General features: G+C 47.9%; 1 protein-coding gene across 1 annotated transcript; it reads left to right on the top strand.

Moving 5' to 3' along the window:
• The first annotated feature begins 1583 nt into the window (after nucleotides 1-1583).
• Nucleotides 1584-13342, top strand: SLC35E1 (solute carrier family 35 member E1). The gene is made up of 6 exons (XM_039867733.1): nucleotides 1584-2013; nucleotides 2318-2388; nucleotides 4467-4604; nucleotides 5601-5726; nucleotides 9782-10027; nucleotides 10505-13342. The coding sequence occupies exons 1-6, from the start codon at nucleotides 1599-1601 to the stop codon at nucleotides 10733-10735; spliced, it is 1227 nt and encodes a 408-aa protein (XP_039723667.1). The 5' UTR covers nucleotides 1584-1598; the 3' UTR covers nucleotides 10736-13342.
• The last annotated feature ends 1572 nt before the right edge of the window (nucleotides 13343-14914 follow it).

Below are 14914 nucleotides of genomic sequence, written 5' to 3'. Positions count from 1 at the left end.
TCTTTTCATTCTCCCCCCTTGTTGCTGGAACCATAAGCTGACTTTGGTTTTCTAGTTTTTCACTATGGAATAGGTCATTTTGGACACAGCTACTTAATTTCACAGATGAGAAAGCAGCTATCCCCACCCCCCATAGGGCAAACTAAGGGATCCAGGAACATTCAGTCGACCCAGAACCAACAGGGAAATAACACAGACTTGGTGCAGGACACACCCACCCCAAGAAGAGGAGAGTGGGCGAAGTGGCTTTGAGGGTAGTCTGAGATTGAACTCCAGCCCTGTCACCTACCAGCTGTCTAGCTCTAGACTAAGCACTACTGTGTACATGTCTCCATTTGAGAGATGCAAGTGCTTACCACCAGAGACGTGAGGACTTAAAAGATCAAAGTTTTAAACCAGCATGTTGGAACCATCTGTGCTGTGGATGGAGTAACTAGTTATTTCCTAACTCCACTGTGCCTGTTTTCTCATCCTTAATGTGGCCAGACCTGAGCAGCTGGTGTGAGTGTCAGGAAGTGACGTTACTCTGTGGCAAAGTGTGGTCGGCACAGCTGAGAGATAATAGGGTGCAGGTTAGTGTCCTATGAACGTCTCCTTTCCTCAGACCTGAGCTTTGGGACAGGTCTCTGCTCCCTGCCTCACCTGCCAGGACCACCTCTCCTTGAGTATACATTAAGTCCCAGGGTAGGTATTGCCTATCTTTAAGAATTTAAGGTTTCCCTCCAACAATTTGGAGATAAGTGGGTTGGCACTTTCTAATTTGGCAAGTGAGGACACAAAGAATTTTAAGACACGCCCCCCAACAACAACAAAAAAATGTTAGTACATGACTTTTGGAGCAAATGAAAGTCCTATAAGTAGTAGATTATCTTGTTGAAAATACCGTCTTGTTTCTCTCCGCTGAGGACTGCGGCTGCTCCATCCGGTTGGGTCCTGGTGCATCAGCAGTCGGGCATGGCACCGCCCCCTCCCGCAGAGCCCTGTAGACAGTGCCCGAGGTCTGTCCGTGAGACGGAGAGGATCATACCTACCGCACAGAGCACGTCGTGGCGGGTCTCAGGACGTGACCCCGAGGATCGTGACCCCTGGAGATCCCGCTCCAGGCTTGCAGAAAGGATTTAGCCTGTCACAATTCAGTCTTTCACACCCGGTGTCCGCCGCCTCCCGGCCATTAGAAATCTAGTTGAAGGCGCCGGTGTAGCGCGGACGTCGAGGCGTGATCCCCGAGTTCGATGACTGGCTCATACATGCCGGCGCGGCAGGGCCCTCGCGCTCCCGCTCATTCCGCTCCGGCTCCGGGTGCCGTGGCCAGACTATCACTGCTGCCGCACTCAGTTCTCGTCCCGCGTCTCCTTCCGCTTCCGGGATAGACCCCGCCCGCGCCAGAAGCCCATCCGCGGGAGGTGGGGCCTCAGCTCGCTACGTGGTGGTGGGCGCGTCGGCCGGCGCGCGGCGGTGACGAGAGGGCGACGACCAATGAGGAGCGGCGTTGGCCGACGCGCCCGCCCCGCCCGGTCTCGCTCCCGCCCCGCTCCCGCCCCGCTCCCGCCCCGCGTCGGGCCGTCGGACGGGCGGGAAGGGGTGGCTGCTGGGGCAGGATGGCGGCAGCGACGGTGACGGCGGGGGCCGGGGGCCCGAGCGCGGCGGGCGGCGGCGGCGGGGCGCGCGAGGGCGCACGGGTGGCGGCTCTGTGCCTGCTGTGGTACGCGCTGAGCGCGGGTGGCAACGTGGTCAACAAGGTGATCCTGAGCGCTTTCCCGTTCCCCGTGACGGTTTCGCTGTGCCACATCCTGGCTCTATGCGCTGGGCTCCCACCGCTGCTGCGCGCGTGGCGCGTGCCTCCCGCGCCGCCAGTCTCGGGCCCCGGGCCCGGCCAGCACCCGTCGCCCGGCCCGCTGTTGCCGCCACGGTTCTACCCGCGCTATGTACTTCCTCTCGCCTTCGGCAAGTACTTCGCATCGGTGTCGGCGCACGTCAGCATCTGGAAGGTGCCAGTGTCCTACGCGCACACCGGTGGGTGCCGCGGTCAGCCGGAGGGTGGTGTCCGGCCTAGAATGACAGGTTGGGGCCCGCCAAGGCTGTCAGCAGGGGAGAGACACGAACGGGGGTCTAGGGAGGGCGAAGCTGAGAAGGGAGTTGGGAGCCAAGCGGGGCAGACCACAACTATTGGTTTTGTGGGGAAGTCCCATGGAAAGAAGAGTGAAGAGGTTCGAGGGGCTGCCAAGCTGTCCCAACCCGCGGTAGAGTTGGGACAGGCTCCCAGTGTGTTCCCCAAGTCCAGGGCTGTTTTGTGAGGGCCCGTTTCCTCTCTTTGCAGTCAAGGCCACCATGCCCATCTGGGTGGTCCTCCTGTCCCGGATCATCATGAAGGAGAAACAGAGCACCAAGGTAAGCCAGGAGGGCTCTGGGCAGGTGGAGGCGCAAGGAGAGGCTGTTACCCAGCTGGTGACGTGGTCCAGGCTTCAGGCATGCAGGCTGCCAGGCTTCCTGTCAAAAAAGGAAGTCAGATTAGATGCCTCTGGTGGCCCTTTTGCTGCTAATTTTTTTCAAATCACGTTGTGGGCACTGGTGTGTGGGGTGTGTCCCTGAGTTGTTGACTGTGTGGTCTCTTGGATGCAGCCGTCTCTCTCAGGTTCTTTCCCTCCCTGTTTTGATTCCCTGCCCGGGGTTGCAGATAGTCGATGACCTGGTCTCACCTTGGCCAGGCACCCAGTACCCCTCCAGTAGGACCCAGGATGGAACATCTGACTTCTTGCTGGAACAGAACTTTGACAGAGTTTCACTTCTTTGCAAGAGACAGGAGTCAGGTTGGGGTTTCTGGGGTCAGAAATGAGATGCTAGTCAAAGGAGTCTGATTTGGCCAAAATTCAGCAGAGCCTTCAAAATAAAAACAGCCAGGAATTGAGAATGTTTGAGAATGGAAGTGAAAGCAACACACAGAACCCTGGACTGCATAAGGAAGATGCTTTGGGTACAATCCAGGATCTGTTTGAGATGTCAGCCCAGGGTATTTTCTGGCTTGGGGCAAGAGAAGCTGTGGCTTCAGCCAGAGACAGCCTTGCTTCTGTCCTTATGTGAAAGTGAGACAACTGTTGTCTCAGCTGGAAGTTGTTTCATGTTGGACAGAGTACCTCTTTTCTACGTGGTCAGTTTTCCTGTATTTTATGTAACTCAGAACAGCGCTGCCCTGGATCAACTTACAGAAATTGGGCCACCTCCAGCTGACTTTTTATTTCAGCCTTTTTCCCTGAAAGACCAGGGTGTGCTCTGCTGCCTGCCCCCGGGGTGATGTCAGATGTGACTAGTCTCCTGGGTCGGAGTTGCCCGTGATGCAGCTGCATCACTCGATATCACAGCACATTGATCAGGTTTCTCCGTTGTGTGGGACATTGGACCCAGGTTGGGCAAGGAACCAGAAACTTCAACCAGTGAGGAAACAGTTGGGAATGGCCTGTGCAGGAGAGTAATGGTAATGATGGAATAAGTATGGACCCACCCTGTGAGGCAGATAAGGCAGGTCATCTTAGGGGAAGAAGTGGACTTGTAAGGGGAGAGTCACGTATCTGAGGCCCACAACCAGTAATGGGGGAGCTGGGATTCAGAGCCCCTTGCTCTGCACAGGGGTGTGGGGTGGTAGGGAGTAGGAGGGCCTCACCACCCTCTCCTAAAATCTTCGCAGTACTTTAAGCATGTCCTTTGTAGAAGGAGTCAGAGGAGTTATATGTCAGAAATGGATCCCATTTCTCTGGAATTTGGGATCCATTTAGCTAGCATTGCTCAGGAACCATTCCGTACACCAGGCTCTGGAAAGCTTGGACCTTCTGGAAGGCCTCCTATCACGGCATGCTACTCGTTCATTCAGCCAGCAGTTAATTGGATGTGTACTGCGTGCTGGGCACCAGGATAGAGCAGTGAGCAAGGACCTGCCCTAAAGAAGTACAGGGACACAGATGTTGTAATGGACACTTATAATGGGTGGAGAGCTCTGTGCCTGGGAACACGCAGCAGAGAAACCTGACGGGGCGGGGGTAGTTCTCCTTGTGAATGGTATGTAAACTGAGACCCGAGGGGAAAAGAGAAGGTGTGGGCAGTGTCTTAGCCATGGGTAACTGCATCTTAGAAGAAGGATCCTGCCAGTCCTTTGGAGGATCAGGGTGTCAGACCCTGGTGTGTTGGTGGTGGCAGCTGGATAGGTTTGTTAGGAGCAGCCCTGGTCTGTGGCCCTGAGCAGGGGCTCTTAATGGGGTTAATGGTATAGGGAGTGGGGCTGCCCACAGTGACATAGCTCTGCCACAGATACTCTGATAATTATCTTCCTCCTCCCTAACCCCCAGAGCATCACTGTCACAGCTAATGCTCTTGTCCAAAGGTGTCCTTTTGGTGAGGGAGGAGAGTGGCTGAGGCTTTCCCCTGGGTATCTATGTTGGGCAGCCCAACTTGACAGCCCTTCTTTCCTCCTCCCACAGGTGTACTTGTCACTCATTCCCATCATCAGCGGCGTCCTGCTGGCCACTGTCACTGAGTTGTCATTTGACATGTGGGGGCTCATCAGTGCCCTTGCAGCCACACTGTGCTTCTCACTTCAGAATATTTTCTCCAAAAAGGTATTTGGGCACCATTTGGGGTATGCATGGTGTTTTGGGGGGTACATGGGTAGCATTCGAAAAAGTGGCCAAGTAGGGATTTCTTAGTGTTGGAGCAAAAAAAATCATGTTGCCCTTCTGCTGGTTTTCTATTTGTTGTTTAATTTTTAAACGCTTATTTTTTTTTATACAATTAGCATATGTTCAATGTGAAAAATAGAGAAAAGCCCAAAGAAAAAAGTCAGAATTGAGCACCTACTGTGTGCCAGGCACTATAGTGGGTGCTAGAGATGAAATATCAAAAGACCTGCCCCCCCTGCTTAAGGATTTCCACGCTATTGAGTGAACTTACAGTACTGTCCCCTAAAGAGAACCATTAATGCTAGGGCTATTTTCTGCAGGTTTTAGAGTTGTAATATTATAGATACACTTTAGAATTTTCCTTTATTCACTTAACTATTGTAACATCATATTCTCCCGTATCATTAAAAATCATTGCTCTCAACTCCTGTAATAATCACACTCTATTCAGGTACCACAATTAATGCAGTCAGTTCTATTGCAAATGCAGACTATTTCCAACTATTCATTGCAAATAACACAGTAATGAACATCTTTCTGCATAATGTTTTTCTCTCAGGTTATTTCCTCATGACTGGCTTCCAGTTCTTGGATCTGAGAGTATGAGATGTTTATGGCTTTTGATACACTTTACCTGGTTGTATTCTGAAATAGCTATATACCAATTTGGGATTTCAGATTGCCTGTTTTACTGCAGCTTCACCAGCATTGAGGATTGCTGGGGGGTTTTTTCTTTCCTTGGTTCTTTGTGCATGAAACATTGTGCTTGTTTCGGGCACTAGCTACATGTCTCATCATAGGTGCACTTGGAGGTTTGGCAGTCAAACTTGGATGTCAGGGTTAATGTACAGTCACTGTGTTTGGGGCTTGGGTAACTGGAGCCCTTCTTGCCACTTAAGATGTTGATCAGCCTTTAAAGAGGTTTTTTCTCTTTAGGTATTAAGAGACTCACGGATCCACCATCTCCGGCTCCTGAACATCTTAGGCTGCCACGCCGTCTTCTTTATGATCCCTACATGGGTCTTAGTGGACCTCTCCGCTTTCCTGGTCAGCAGTGACCTGGTAAGTTGGCCAGGCCTGAAAACATACCCTTTTCTTGAATGGCTCCAAAGTAGGTGCTTTGTTGGGGAGTTACACTGCTATGTTGGGGCACTTGGGGCCTCTGACAGCCTAGGCCTTTGAACACTCAGATCTTTGTCAACTCACATTGTGTGCAGTCAAGGACGTCGACTTCCTTTGCATTTCTTTCTCCACTGTGCTAGATCGCAGTTGCTAACAGCAGTTGCATTGCACTGGTGGCATGAAGGAAGAAAAAACTGCCAGGATGAGGGACTTTCCTATCTTAATAGCCTGGTGCAGCTCTCATTCTTTTGAAAACTGTGCTCGATTCCTTTCTTGGTGTCATCTCTACATGTTTCCATTTACTCCGATTCTAGCTGTAGCTCTCAGCACAGGGAATAGCCTCTTTCCCCCGCCAGGCCAGCCTCCAGAGAGTGCTAACGCAGGTGACAGTGACAAGGAGGTGGGCGTGGCTCTTCTAGGCCTGAGTTAGGGAGGAGTAAATGTTTATTAGGTCTGTCTGGATTCTTGACATTGATCTTTAATCTTTAGCACCACCTGTGGATGTGATAGAGAACATCTCCAGTTACCAGATGAGCTAACTGTGGCTCTGTTCTAATTCCCTTCCACACTGATGAGCTGTGATTTTTCTGTTAAGAACTTTCAAGTCAACCAGGACTAGTCTGTTACCTTGAAGTACAGTGCACTAGAGGCAGATCAATGCTTCTCTTTCCTTTTAATTACCAATTTTCAAAGTAAAGAGTTAAGAGTTCAAATGTTAACCAGTGAGTTGAAGTTTTCTTTCCTTTTTGAGGGATGGAGGAGGGTTCTATTTTTTTTCTTTAGTGTCACTGTGCATTTGTGTTTGTCAGTCATATATATTAGTCTTTTCATATTCAAATTATCCTGTCTTTTGATGACTTTTGGTCCAGCAGGATGTCCTCCTTAATCTATGTACCTCCCATCCCAGACCTGCCATCAGCCACTCCTTGGGGAACGCAGGTTGCTTATAGTGGAGAGTGGCGTTTAGAGACACAGTCTGAATGCCATGTGTGCTCACCCCTATTGGGCCATCGTTGCTTTTAAATCTTTGCAATGAAACATTACGAAAGACATATTCGAGAGCAGAAGGGAGAATTCATACTGATTCTTTCCGGTTTCCATTTACTATCTCAGGATTTATTACTGCTTTGATTTTTTTATTTATATCTTTTCTGGAACACTTGGTTTCTCACAACATTTTCTATTTGCTTATCCTACTCTACTCCAGTTATTCACATACATGATTCCACTGTATACACATATAATCACTTCAGAATGAGAATCTTGAGGGACAGCTGCGGGTTGAGCACTGAGAGAAGTTTAATATTTTTGTGCAGCTCTTTTTCCTTAGAACATGTTCCTTTAAAAATGTACAACAGGTCCTCGAGTAATGTTTTATGACAGTGTTAATGAGATGCCGTAGGAACTTAACTCTTGTTTATATCAATTAGCTTATGGTAAATTGGCTTCTTTATACATCAGAATCTATTGACGACATTAAGGACTTAGAGTACAATTGAAATGCTTTTCTTAAGGGCACTTGAGTTAATCGTTTCGCAATGTGCCTGTGTCACAAACTTACTGTGTAATTGAGTTCCTTTACTTGCATTTGTTTTCAATTTTTAGGCATTGCTTTTTTTTTTTTGCCCCTACTAAATATGTCAAATCTTTATATTTCCCAAACCAGATGATAAGTCTGGGTCAGTCCCTGTCATCTCCACTCTCTCCTTTCCCTTCTCCCGTAGGTAGCCATTTTTATGCTCTTGATTTACCCTCTCAGTGTTTCTTTTCACAAATATAAGTGAACTTGTATATATTCATACCTTCCATTCTCTTTACACAAAAGGTGACTTTTTAGATATTTAGAAAAGAGCAACTTCCTCTTTTCACTCAATAATATGTCCTGGAGATAGATCACTCCATATTGATGTATTTAGGTCTTTCCCATTTCTTTCATTGGCTGCATTATATCATCAATATGTTTGTTGTCAGTTCTCTATGTTGCAGCTCTTTGGTGTCTCTGTATACACACACATACAAACATGTACATATTAGGCTTTGCTCTGGTCTCTCTTTGCTTTTTCTTGTATTGAGGACGTTTTTCAGTTTTCTTCTAGTGATTACCTTTTTTATAATTACTTTTAGTATTCTCTTTTACTTGTTGAGGCTATGTGTATGTATGTGTGCATACGCACACGTGCGTGTGTGTGTGTGTGTGTATTTACCTTGATGGGGCCCTTGTACATTCTAACAACAGCCTAGGAACACGTTATTCGACAGTGCCCTATAAAGGCTGTTACCCCAGCTCGGGGCAAAAGTCTAGGTGACTTTGAGTAGGTCACCTAAGTGTGTCTTATTCACCTTAGAGAGGACTGTGTGATCCCTCCCTCTCAGAAGGTGGTAGAGATGGAATCAGCCAGCCATCCTAAGATTGCTCCAGCTCCTGTCCTAGAAGGGCCACCGTCCTGAGGGAGCCAGCTGTGTCCTCTCCACAACCGAGGCCATTGTGGCCCGGGAATTGTCCTGCAGAGAGCAGCTGCTGCCAAGCAGCTGTAGCTTTGCTGCATGATGGAGCCACGTCAGGTCTTGACACTGCTCTGCCCTCAGAGCACTGGGCTGCAGGGCTATCCCAGCACTGTTGTCTGGGTCATGGACACTAGACAGATGTACAGCCTGGGGCTGTCTGTGTTAGTGTGCCATGTCCTGGCAGCCTTGTCTGTACAGCTTCTTGGTTCCCTGGCCTGGAGGATTGGTGCCAAGGTGGGGCTGTGGAGGCCAGGGAAGCGCAGGAGCTGTGCTGCATGCCTTCTGATGCCCAGCCGTGAATAGATATAAATGCATAAATATTCAGCACTGAACATCCCCAGCCGCCTGGCCAGGGCAGGGCCTACCTAGTTCTCCCCCATCTGCCTGTCCAGGAGTCAACCCAGACTCTTTGGGAAGTTCTCTGGTCCAAATGTCTGCTAATTGTGGGTCTTGACTTTTGGGTCCCCTTAACCCAAGTGCCTCATTCCAGTGAGAGTCAGACAATAACTGCAGTATTGATAACATCGCCTTCTTCTCATGTTTGTGTGGCTTGGTATTGTTTTAAAGCACTTACAGAGCCATGATCGCATTTGATCTCCACAGCTGTGGCATGTGTGGGCTCAGCAGGAATCATCCCCCATTACATAGACAAGAAACTGACCAGAGAAGTCAAGCAGCTACCTAGGACTCCCAGCAATGGGGCAGACCTGGCAGCTCTGGCTCTGCACCTGAGGGTTCTTCACACACTCGGGGGCCTTCTTTCCAGGACCTCCTCATCTTATAGAGTGCATCATGTCTGCTATGGTCTTAACGTTTGTGTCCTCCAAAAATCCACATGTTGAAACCCAATCCCCAATGTGATGGTGTTAGGAGTTGGGGCCTTTGGGAGGTGATTAGGTCATGGGGGTGGAGTCCTCATCAGTGGGATTGGTACACTTAAAGGGACCCCAGAGAGCGCCTTTGCCTCTTCTGAAACTCGACGACACCACAAGAAAACGCCATCTAGGAACCAGGAAACCCACAATGAGACACGGTATTTGGACTTCCAACCTTCCAGAATTAAGAAATGCCTGTTTGTAAGACTGTGGTGTCTGTTACAGGAGCCCAATCAAACTGAAACCATGTCCAGTAAGCAGACATTGCTCTGCTAATTTGAGGGCCCTGGTCTTCACTGTCCAGGAATGAAGGAGGGAAGCCTTTGGTTCACGTTGTGCTCTGTGCCCTCTGGGCACCTGACTTCCTCTCCAAGCCTCTGCTTCCTCAGCAGGAGGGGGAGGTGGTGATGGTGACGGTGGTGGTGACTTGTGCCATGCAGACTGTAGTGAGGGTTAGGGGCTATGCTACATATAGAGCACATGGTATCACACAAGGACCCACCTGGGTCTGCTGCCCACCCACTATTACCCCAATAAGCAACTCTGTGCCCCCTCCCCCCACCTCTGCCAAGGCAGGCCTGTAATCATGGTGCTCTCTTGACCCCCTGTCTATAGACCTATGTGTACCAGTGGCCCTGGACGCTCCTGCTCCTGGCTGTCAGCGGTTTCTGTAACTTTGCCCAGAATGTCATCGCCTTCAGCATCCTCAACCTCATCAGCCCTCTAAGCTACTCGGTCGCCAACGCCACCAAGAGAATCATGGTCATCACGGTGTCCCTGATCATGCTGCGGAACCCGGTCACCAGCACCAACGTCCTGGGCATGATGACAGCCATCTTGGGTGTCTTCCTGTACAATAAGGTGAGTTTGGGATGAGGAAAGCTGTCCCCTCGACACCCAGGGAGACACTAAGAGTTGGTGGAGGCGGAGAATAAAAGGAGCCTCACCAGGAGCTGAGAGGTGCGGGTTCTAGCTCTCAGCTTTGCCACTGATTGGTCTGTGGTCTTGGCACAGCCCCACCCACCCTGGCCTTCCGTTTCCCGCATGGATGACCCTGGCCTTTGCCTTGCTCCAGCCGTGGCTCTCGGGTCCACTGAGGCTTTGTCGGGATTTTGCTCTCTCCTCACGTAGGCTCTGTTTAGTCGCCTGTAAGGACATGGGATGGCTAACAGGGAGGGCTAGTCCTTTAACTGTTTACTGACCATATCTGAGCCCCACTTGGGGCAACACTTGCATTGGCCTTGAAGGGCTGCTTGCCTGTGAATCTTGAGCTTCCCTGTCCTCTGTGCATGTCCTGGAGAAAGAGCCATGTGTCTCACTGCTCTCTTGACCCTGCAGACCAAGTACGATGCGAATCAGCAAGCGCGGAAGCACCTCCTCCCCATCACAGCGGGGGACCTGAACAGTAAAGAGCACCTTCGGAGCCCCCTGGAGAAGCCTCACAATGGCATCCTCTTCCCCCAGCATGGGGACTATCAGTATGGCCGCAACAACATCTTAACAGACCACTTCCAGTACAGCCGGCAGAGCTACCCAAACTCATACAGTTTGAACCGCTATGACGTGTAGAACCTAGAGGACAGGGTGGGCCGTCTGCGACTTCTCCCCCACACCCAGCAGTACGTCTGACAACCAGTGAATGTAAGCCCAACCACAGGGATGGTGCACAAACCATCAGAGGACCTCGGGGTTCCCAGCCTCCAGGGCAGCAGGATGACCTCCCTGCAGCAAGGATCACCACCCTCAAGTTCTGATGTTTCATGCCTTTCCTTCTTGGAGTCTGTCATCTGAGGGCGGTGTCGCTGTGGAGATCTTGGCTAGATTTTACCTTTCTGCGTGGACTTATTCTCCAAGTCATTTATTTCAGAGTTCTTGTTCTGCTTTCCAGATAACTCTCTGGAAAGGCAGGATTGCTGTGGATACAGATCCCAGTGCAGGCAAGGAGATGGACTCAGTTTCCCTGCAGCCCCATGGCCGTTTGCAGTTACTAGCAAGCACTCCCAAGTGAACAGCTATTTTAGTTAGCATTGAATTCTTGGAAGCTGATTATTTGACCTGCAAATCAGTCGGTATGTGTGGGGACCCAGAATGAGGGGCAGAGCAGGGCATTGCTTCTCTTGGGATAGTAAGGAGGAGGTGATTTAGAGGCTGGGGGAGGGATCATTAGGAAATCATGTTCAGTGTTTCAAGCTCTATTTCTGTAATAGTCATTTTTGTCTTTTCTGGTGGGTCCTCACTGCTGTGATGACTTCACGAGATGTTGAAGAGGTATTGATTTTATGAGGATCTCGCATTTTTCTAGGGAATATTTTGTAGTTGTGTGTGTTTATGCCTTGGTCCCCAGGAGGGGACACATGAGGACTAGCTTATGAATTGAAAACCCTTTTGTTTTTAAATGTTTAAAAACAAGAAAAGTTCCCACTGGTGATGCCTGTCTTGACGCATTTTGGCATTCCGTAGGAAGAAATGGTGCTGAGAAGCGTCTCTCGAATGACCACAATCGCTGAAAGCGGAATGAATCAAAAACATCTTAATGATTGTGTCAGACAAGAACACAGTGCTTTGATTCCATGGTCTGTTTTTGTGTTTACATTGGGATCTGAATCATGTCCTGGTAAAGGAGAAAAAGGGCGAGCACCAAGCTAAGATCTGCTTTGCCAGATGAGATGCTTTGGTCAAGAAAAAGTTTGGGTTTTGTCAAGTTCACATCATCAGGAAAATTACGTGTGCCAAGGTCCAGGTTGGGGTCTCTATCTTTGCTGACATCACGCAGGACTGTATCCTCCTTCCCTGAGGGCACCACTGGTTGGGGTCCATGAAGATGGCTGGATGGCTGCTTTCTTCCTTCAACACTGTCTCCAGCAGATGGGATGGGGATCACCCTTTACCTCCTCGTGAGTGAGACGTTTCCCAGTTCAGAGAGGAAGTGACATAGCTTATGCTTGACTCCTGGTTGTTTTTGATAATTAGAATTTTGTATTTAAGAGGTTTCATTTTATCAACTCATGAATGGACCACTCCTGGAGAGGTCACAGATAACTTTTAGCCTGTGAGTTTATGAACCACCAGCCTCAGGAGTCTCCACTGCCTGTTGTTTGCTTGCTTATAATTACTTTGGCCAAGTTTTGAGATGTGCTGTTTGAAACCTGAAAAGGCAATCCTGAAGGGTGTTACTGGTGAGAAGAGCTCACTGGGTGCCTTCCCCAGAGGTAGTCGAATCTGCAGTTGAGGTTTTCTCACTGGTTAATAATTAGAGTAACTGACTCCTTGAACATACAATTGAACTCCAAAATGAATTATGCCTCCATTCAGCTTTAATGAAATTTCCAATGTTGCTGAAATTTGTTTATTAGTTTTCCTTTTCCAGTGCAAGATCTGCTGGTGAAAGGAAATGACTGACTGGTTTTATTATGGTTTATAAATTAATAAATGGGATATTTAATTCTGTACATAAATTTACAGTAAGTATATACACTGGAATGAATGAGACAATCATATCAGACCAAATCATTAAGTCAAAATACAAAGACATACTTTTGAGACTTGACAGTTCAGAGCTGGCACTGACCTCTTGAAGGCCAGTTTTCTAGCCCTGGCCCACCACCCCCACCCCGCTCCCATGTTCGCATTAGCAGCTCTATTTCCCTCACACTCCCCAATGCTGGGGTTTGTGGCGGTGAGTTCAGTTTACCCATCTGTGGTGTGGCCTGGCCTACGACAATAACTCTAACCCAACTCTTTCATTTTACAAAGGGGAAACTGAGGCTCAGAGGGCATTTTTGAATAGTGTTTTATTGTGTTGAGACTTGGTGTGGAATTTTTAAGCACCTTAAGTCATTCATTTTAGGGAAAATCAAACCCTTGTTACAAAGGAGAGAAGCCAAAATACGTTCCAGTGAAACAGCACGTGGAATCCCTGACCTTTGCTGTGTATTTGGCATCCATCAGGCAACAGGCCCTTTATTATCGCTGGGACGTAACCAGACCCAGTACCTTAAGGATCTAACAGCCTTAAGGGCATAGAACATGAAATTATTAAAGGATCTGAAAATTGTGAATTTTTTTTTCAATTTTCACCTGTTTTCAAGACTTAAATGCTATAGACTTCTGTGGGAATGATACTGTGTTATATTCATTGATGGCATTTACCAAAAATAAATGATGATCTCCAGGGAATTGGAACTGGTCCAGTTTGTTGGCGAGGGTCTCTTTCTGAGTGACCCTATCTTCAGTGTGCCCAGCAACAAGAGGTAGACAAGAGAAACTGACCTGGTTCTCATATCCTTTTTTTTCCTGAGTCAAATTTAGGACCTGTGATTTATGAATTTATGAGATGGTAGAATAAAATTATAGAATCACAGCTTAACAGTTAATGACATGCCTTTACTGAACAAAGACATGGAAAACCCAAGAATGTTGGGGCAGCTGTGCTTATGCAGCATATTTCTGAGGGGTAATACCTAATACTAAGTACCTGCTACATGCCTGATGCAGTGGTGGATTTTCACACACAATCCTTATAATCTCTTTGTGTTAAGTTTTGTTACTTATTTTACAGATGAAAACGAGGCCCAAAGGAGTTAAGTCATTTGTCTGGATCACACAGCTGTCTACCTCCAAAGCCCAGTTCTCCTTCTATGACTCAGAAACCATTCCCAACAGAATTTTCAATTCCACTTGAAGGTGTTGACGAAGCATAAGAGAGTCGGAAGGCTTTGGCTAGAAATAAACGACAAAGATCTGTTCAAGGGTCTTAGGATTTGCAAATCAGAAACAAAACTAGGCAATTCTCAGAGTATTCCAAAGTACAAAAAACAGTTCTCATGGTAAAAAGTACATTCTTGAGAACAATCAGTCCTGCGTTCTGAGCCTCTGGACTGCTCTGTGATGCTACTCTTCCAGAAGTTATGTGGTCTCGACGTGGATTGTTTTCCTAAGTATGTCATATTTTCCTAAGTCCTTCCGAGGGTTGTCCAGGGAAATTTATCTCCAGGCATTGACACAACTGAAAGGTTCAAAAGTTTAAGTCCTCATGCTGGTTAAAGCAAGAATGGATTCATTTCCTCATGCGTCAGCCTACTTGATTTTATTTAGCAGTTTGACTGTAGTAACTCAATTTTATTTCTTCACTCTTTCCTCAAAGGGTATGAGTTTCTATTAAAATAACTGCCCATATCTTTTTAATTCATAATCCTTTTGTTCAGTGATTTACTAAGCACTTAATATGTGCCAAGTACAGTAAACAGATATGTAAGCCTCCCACCCTCAGGGAACTCAGTTTAATTTATAGATGTGTAACTAAGGTGCTATGTTGGAGGTATGTGAAAAAATACTAAGCAAAGTGCAGAGTGATTATTTAAGGGACATATGGGAATATTTTGACTTGCATTTATAATTTACAGGATATTTTTTGCACATTTTGTATTTAAATGCCTCATTTAACCATCAGAAACCAAATAGGATAGATTAGCCCCAATTCACAGAGGAAGATAGAAACAGGAAGTCGACTTAGCCCATAAAGCAGGCCTGAACCCAGTCTGACTCCAAGCTCGGGGCCTTCTGCCTAGCAGAGTAACCACAATAGTGAGCTCATTTGTTTTTCTTCACCTTTGTTATATACCCCTAAGAGGAGCTGCTGTGGTCCAAGATGTATCTGTCATTTTACTTACCTGGGCCACAGTGCTACAGTAAGACCCTGAGGGAGCCCTCAAGTTTGGATGACCCACGTCACTTTTCAGTCTGCTGCAG

This window comes from Pteropus medius, unplaced genomic scaffold (assembly GCF_902729225.1).
Source record: "Pteropus medius unplaced genomic scaffold, Ma_sr-lr_union100, whole genome shotgun sequence".
Classification (NCBI taxonomy): Eukaryota; Metazoa; Chordata; class Mammalia; order Chiroptera; family Pteropodidae; genus Pteropus; species Pteropus medius.
Note: the sequence above shows the minus strand (reverse complement) of the source record. Positions and strands in the feature narration are given on the sequence as shown.

What these genes read in the sequence shown, in the direction of transcription:
- SLC35E1 (XM_039867733.1), top strand. Translation starts at nt 1,599, where the DNA reads ATGGCGGCAGCGACGGTGACGGCGGGGGCCGGGGGCCCGAGCGCGGCG. An exon ending in AGTGTCCTACGCGCACACCG is followed by an intron (nt 2,014 to 2,317) that starts GTGGGTGCCGCG and finishes CTCTCTTTGCAG; the next exon opens with TCAAGGCCACCATGCCCATC. An exon ending in AGAATATTTTCTCCAAAAAG is followed by an intron (nt 4,605 to 5,600) that starts GTATTTGGGCAC and finishes TTTTCTCTTTAG; the next exon opens with GTATTAAGAGACTCACGGAT.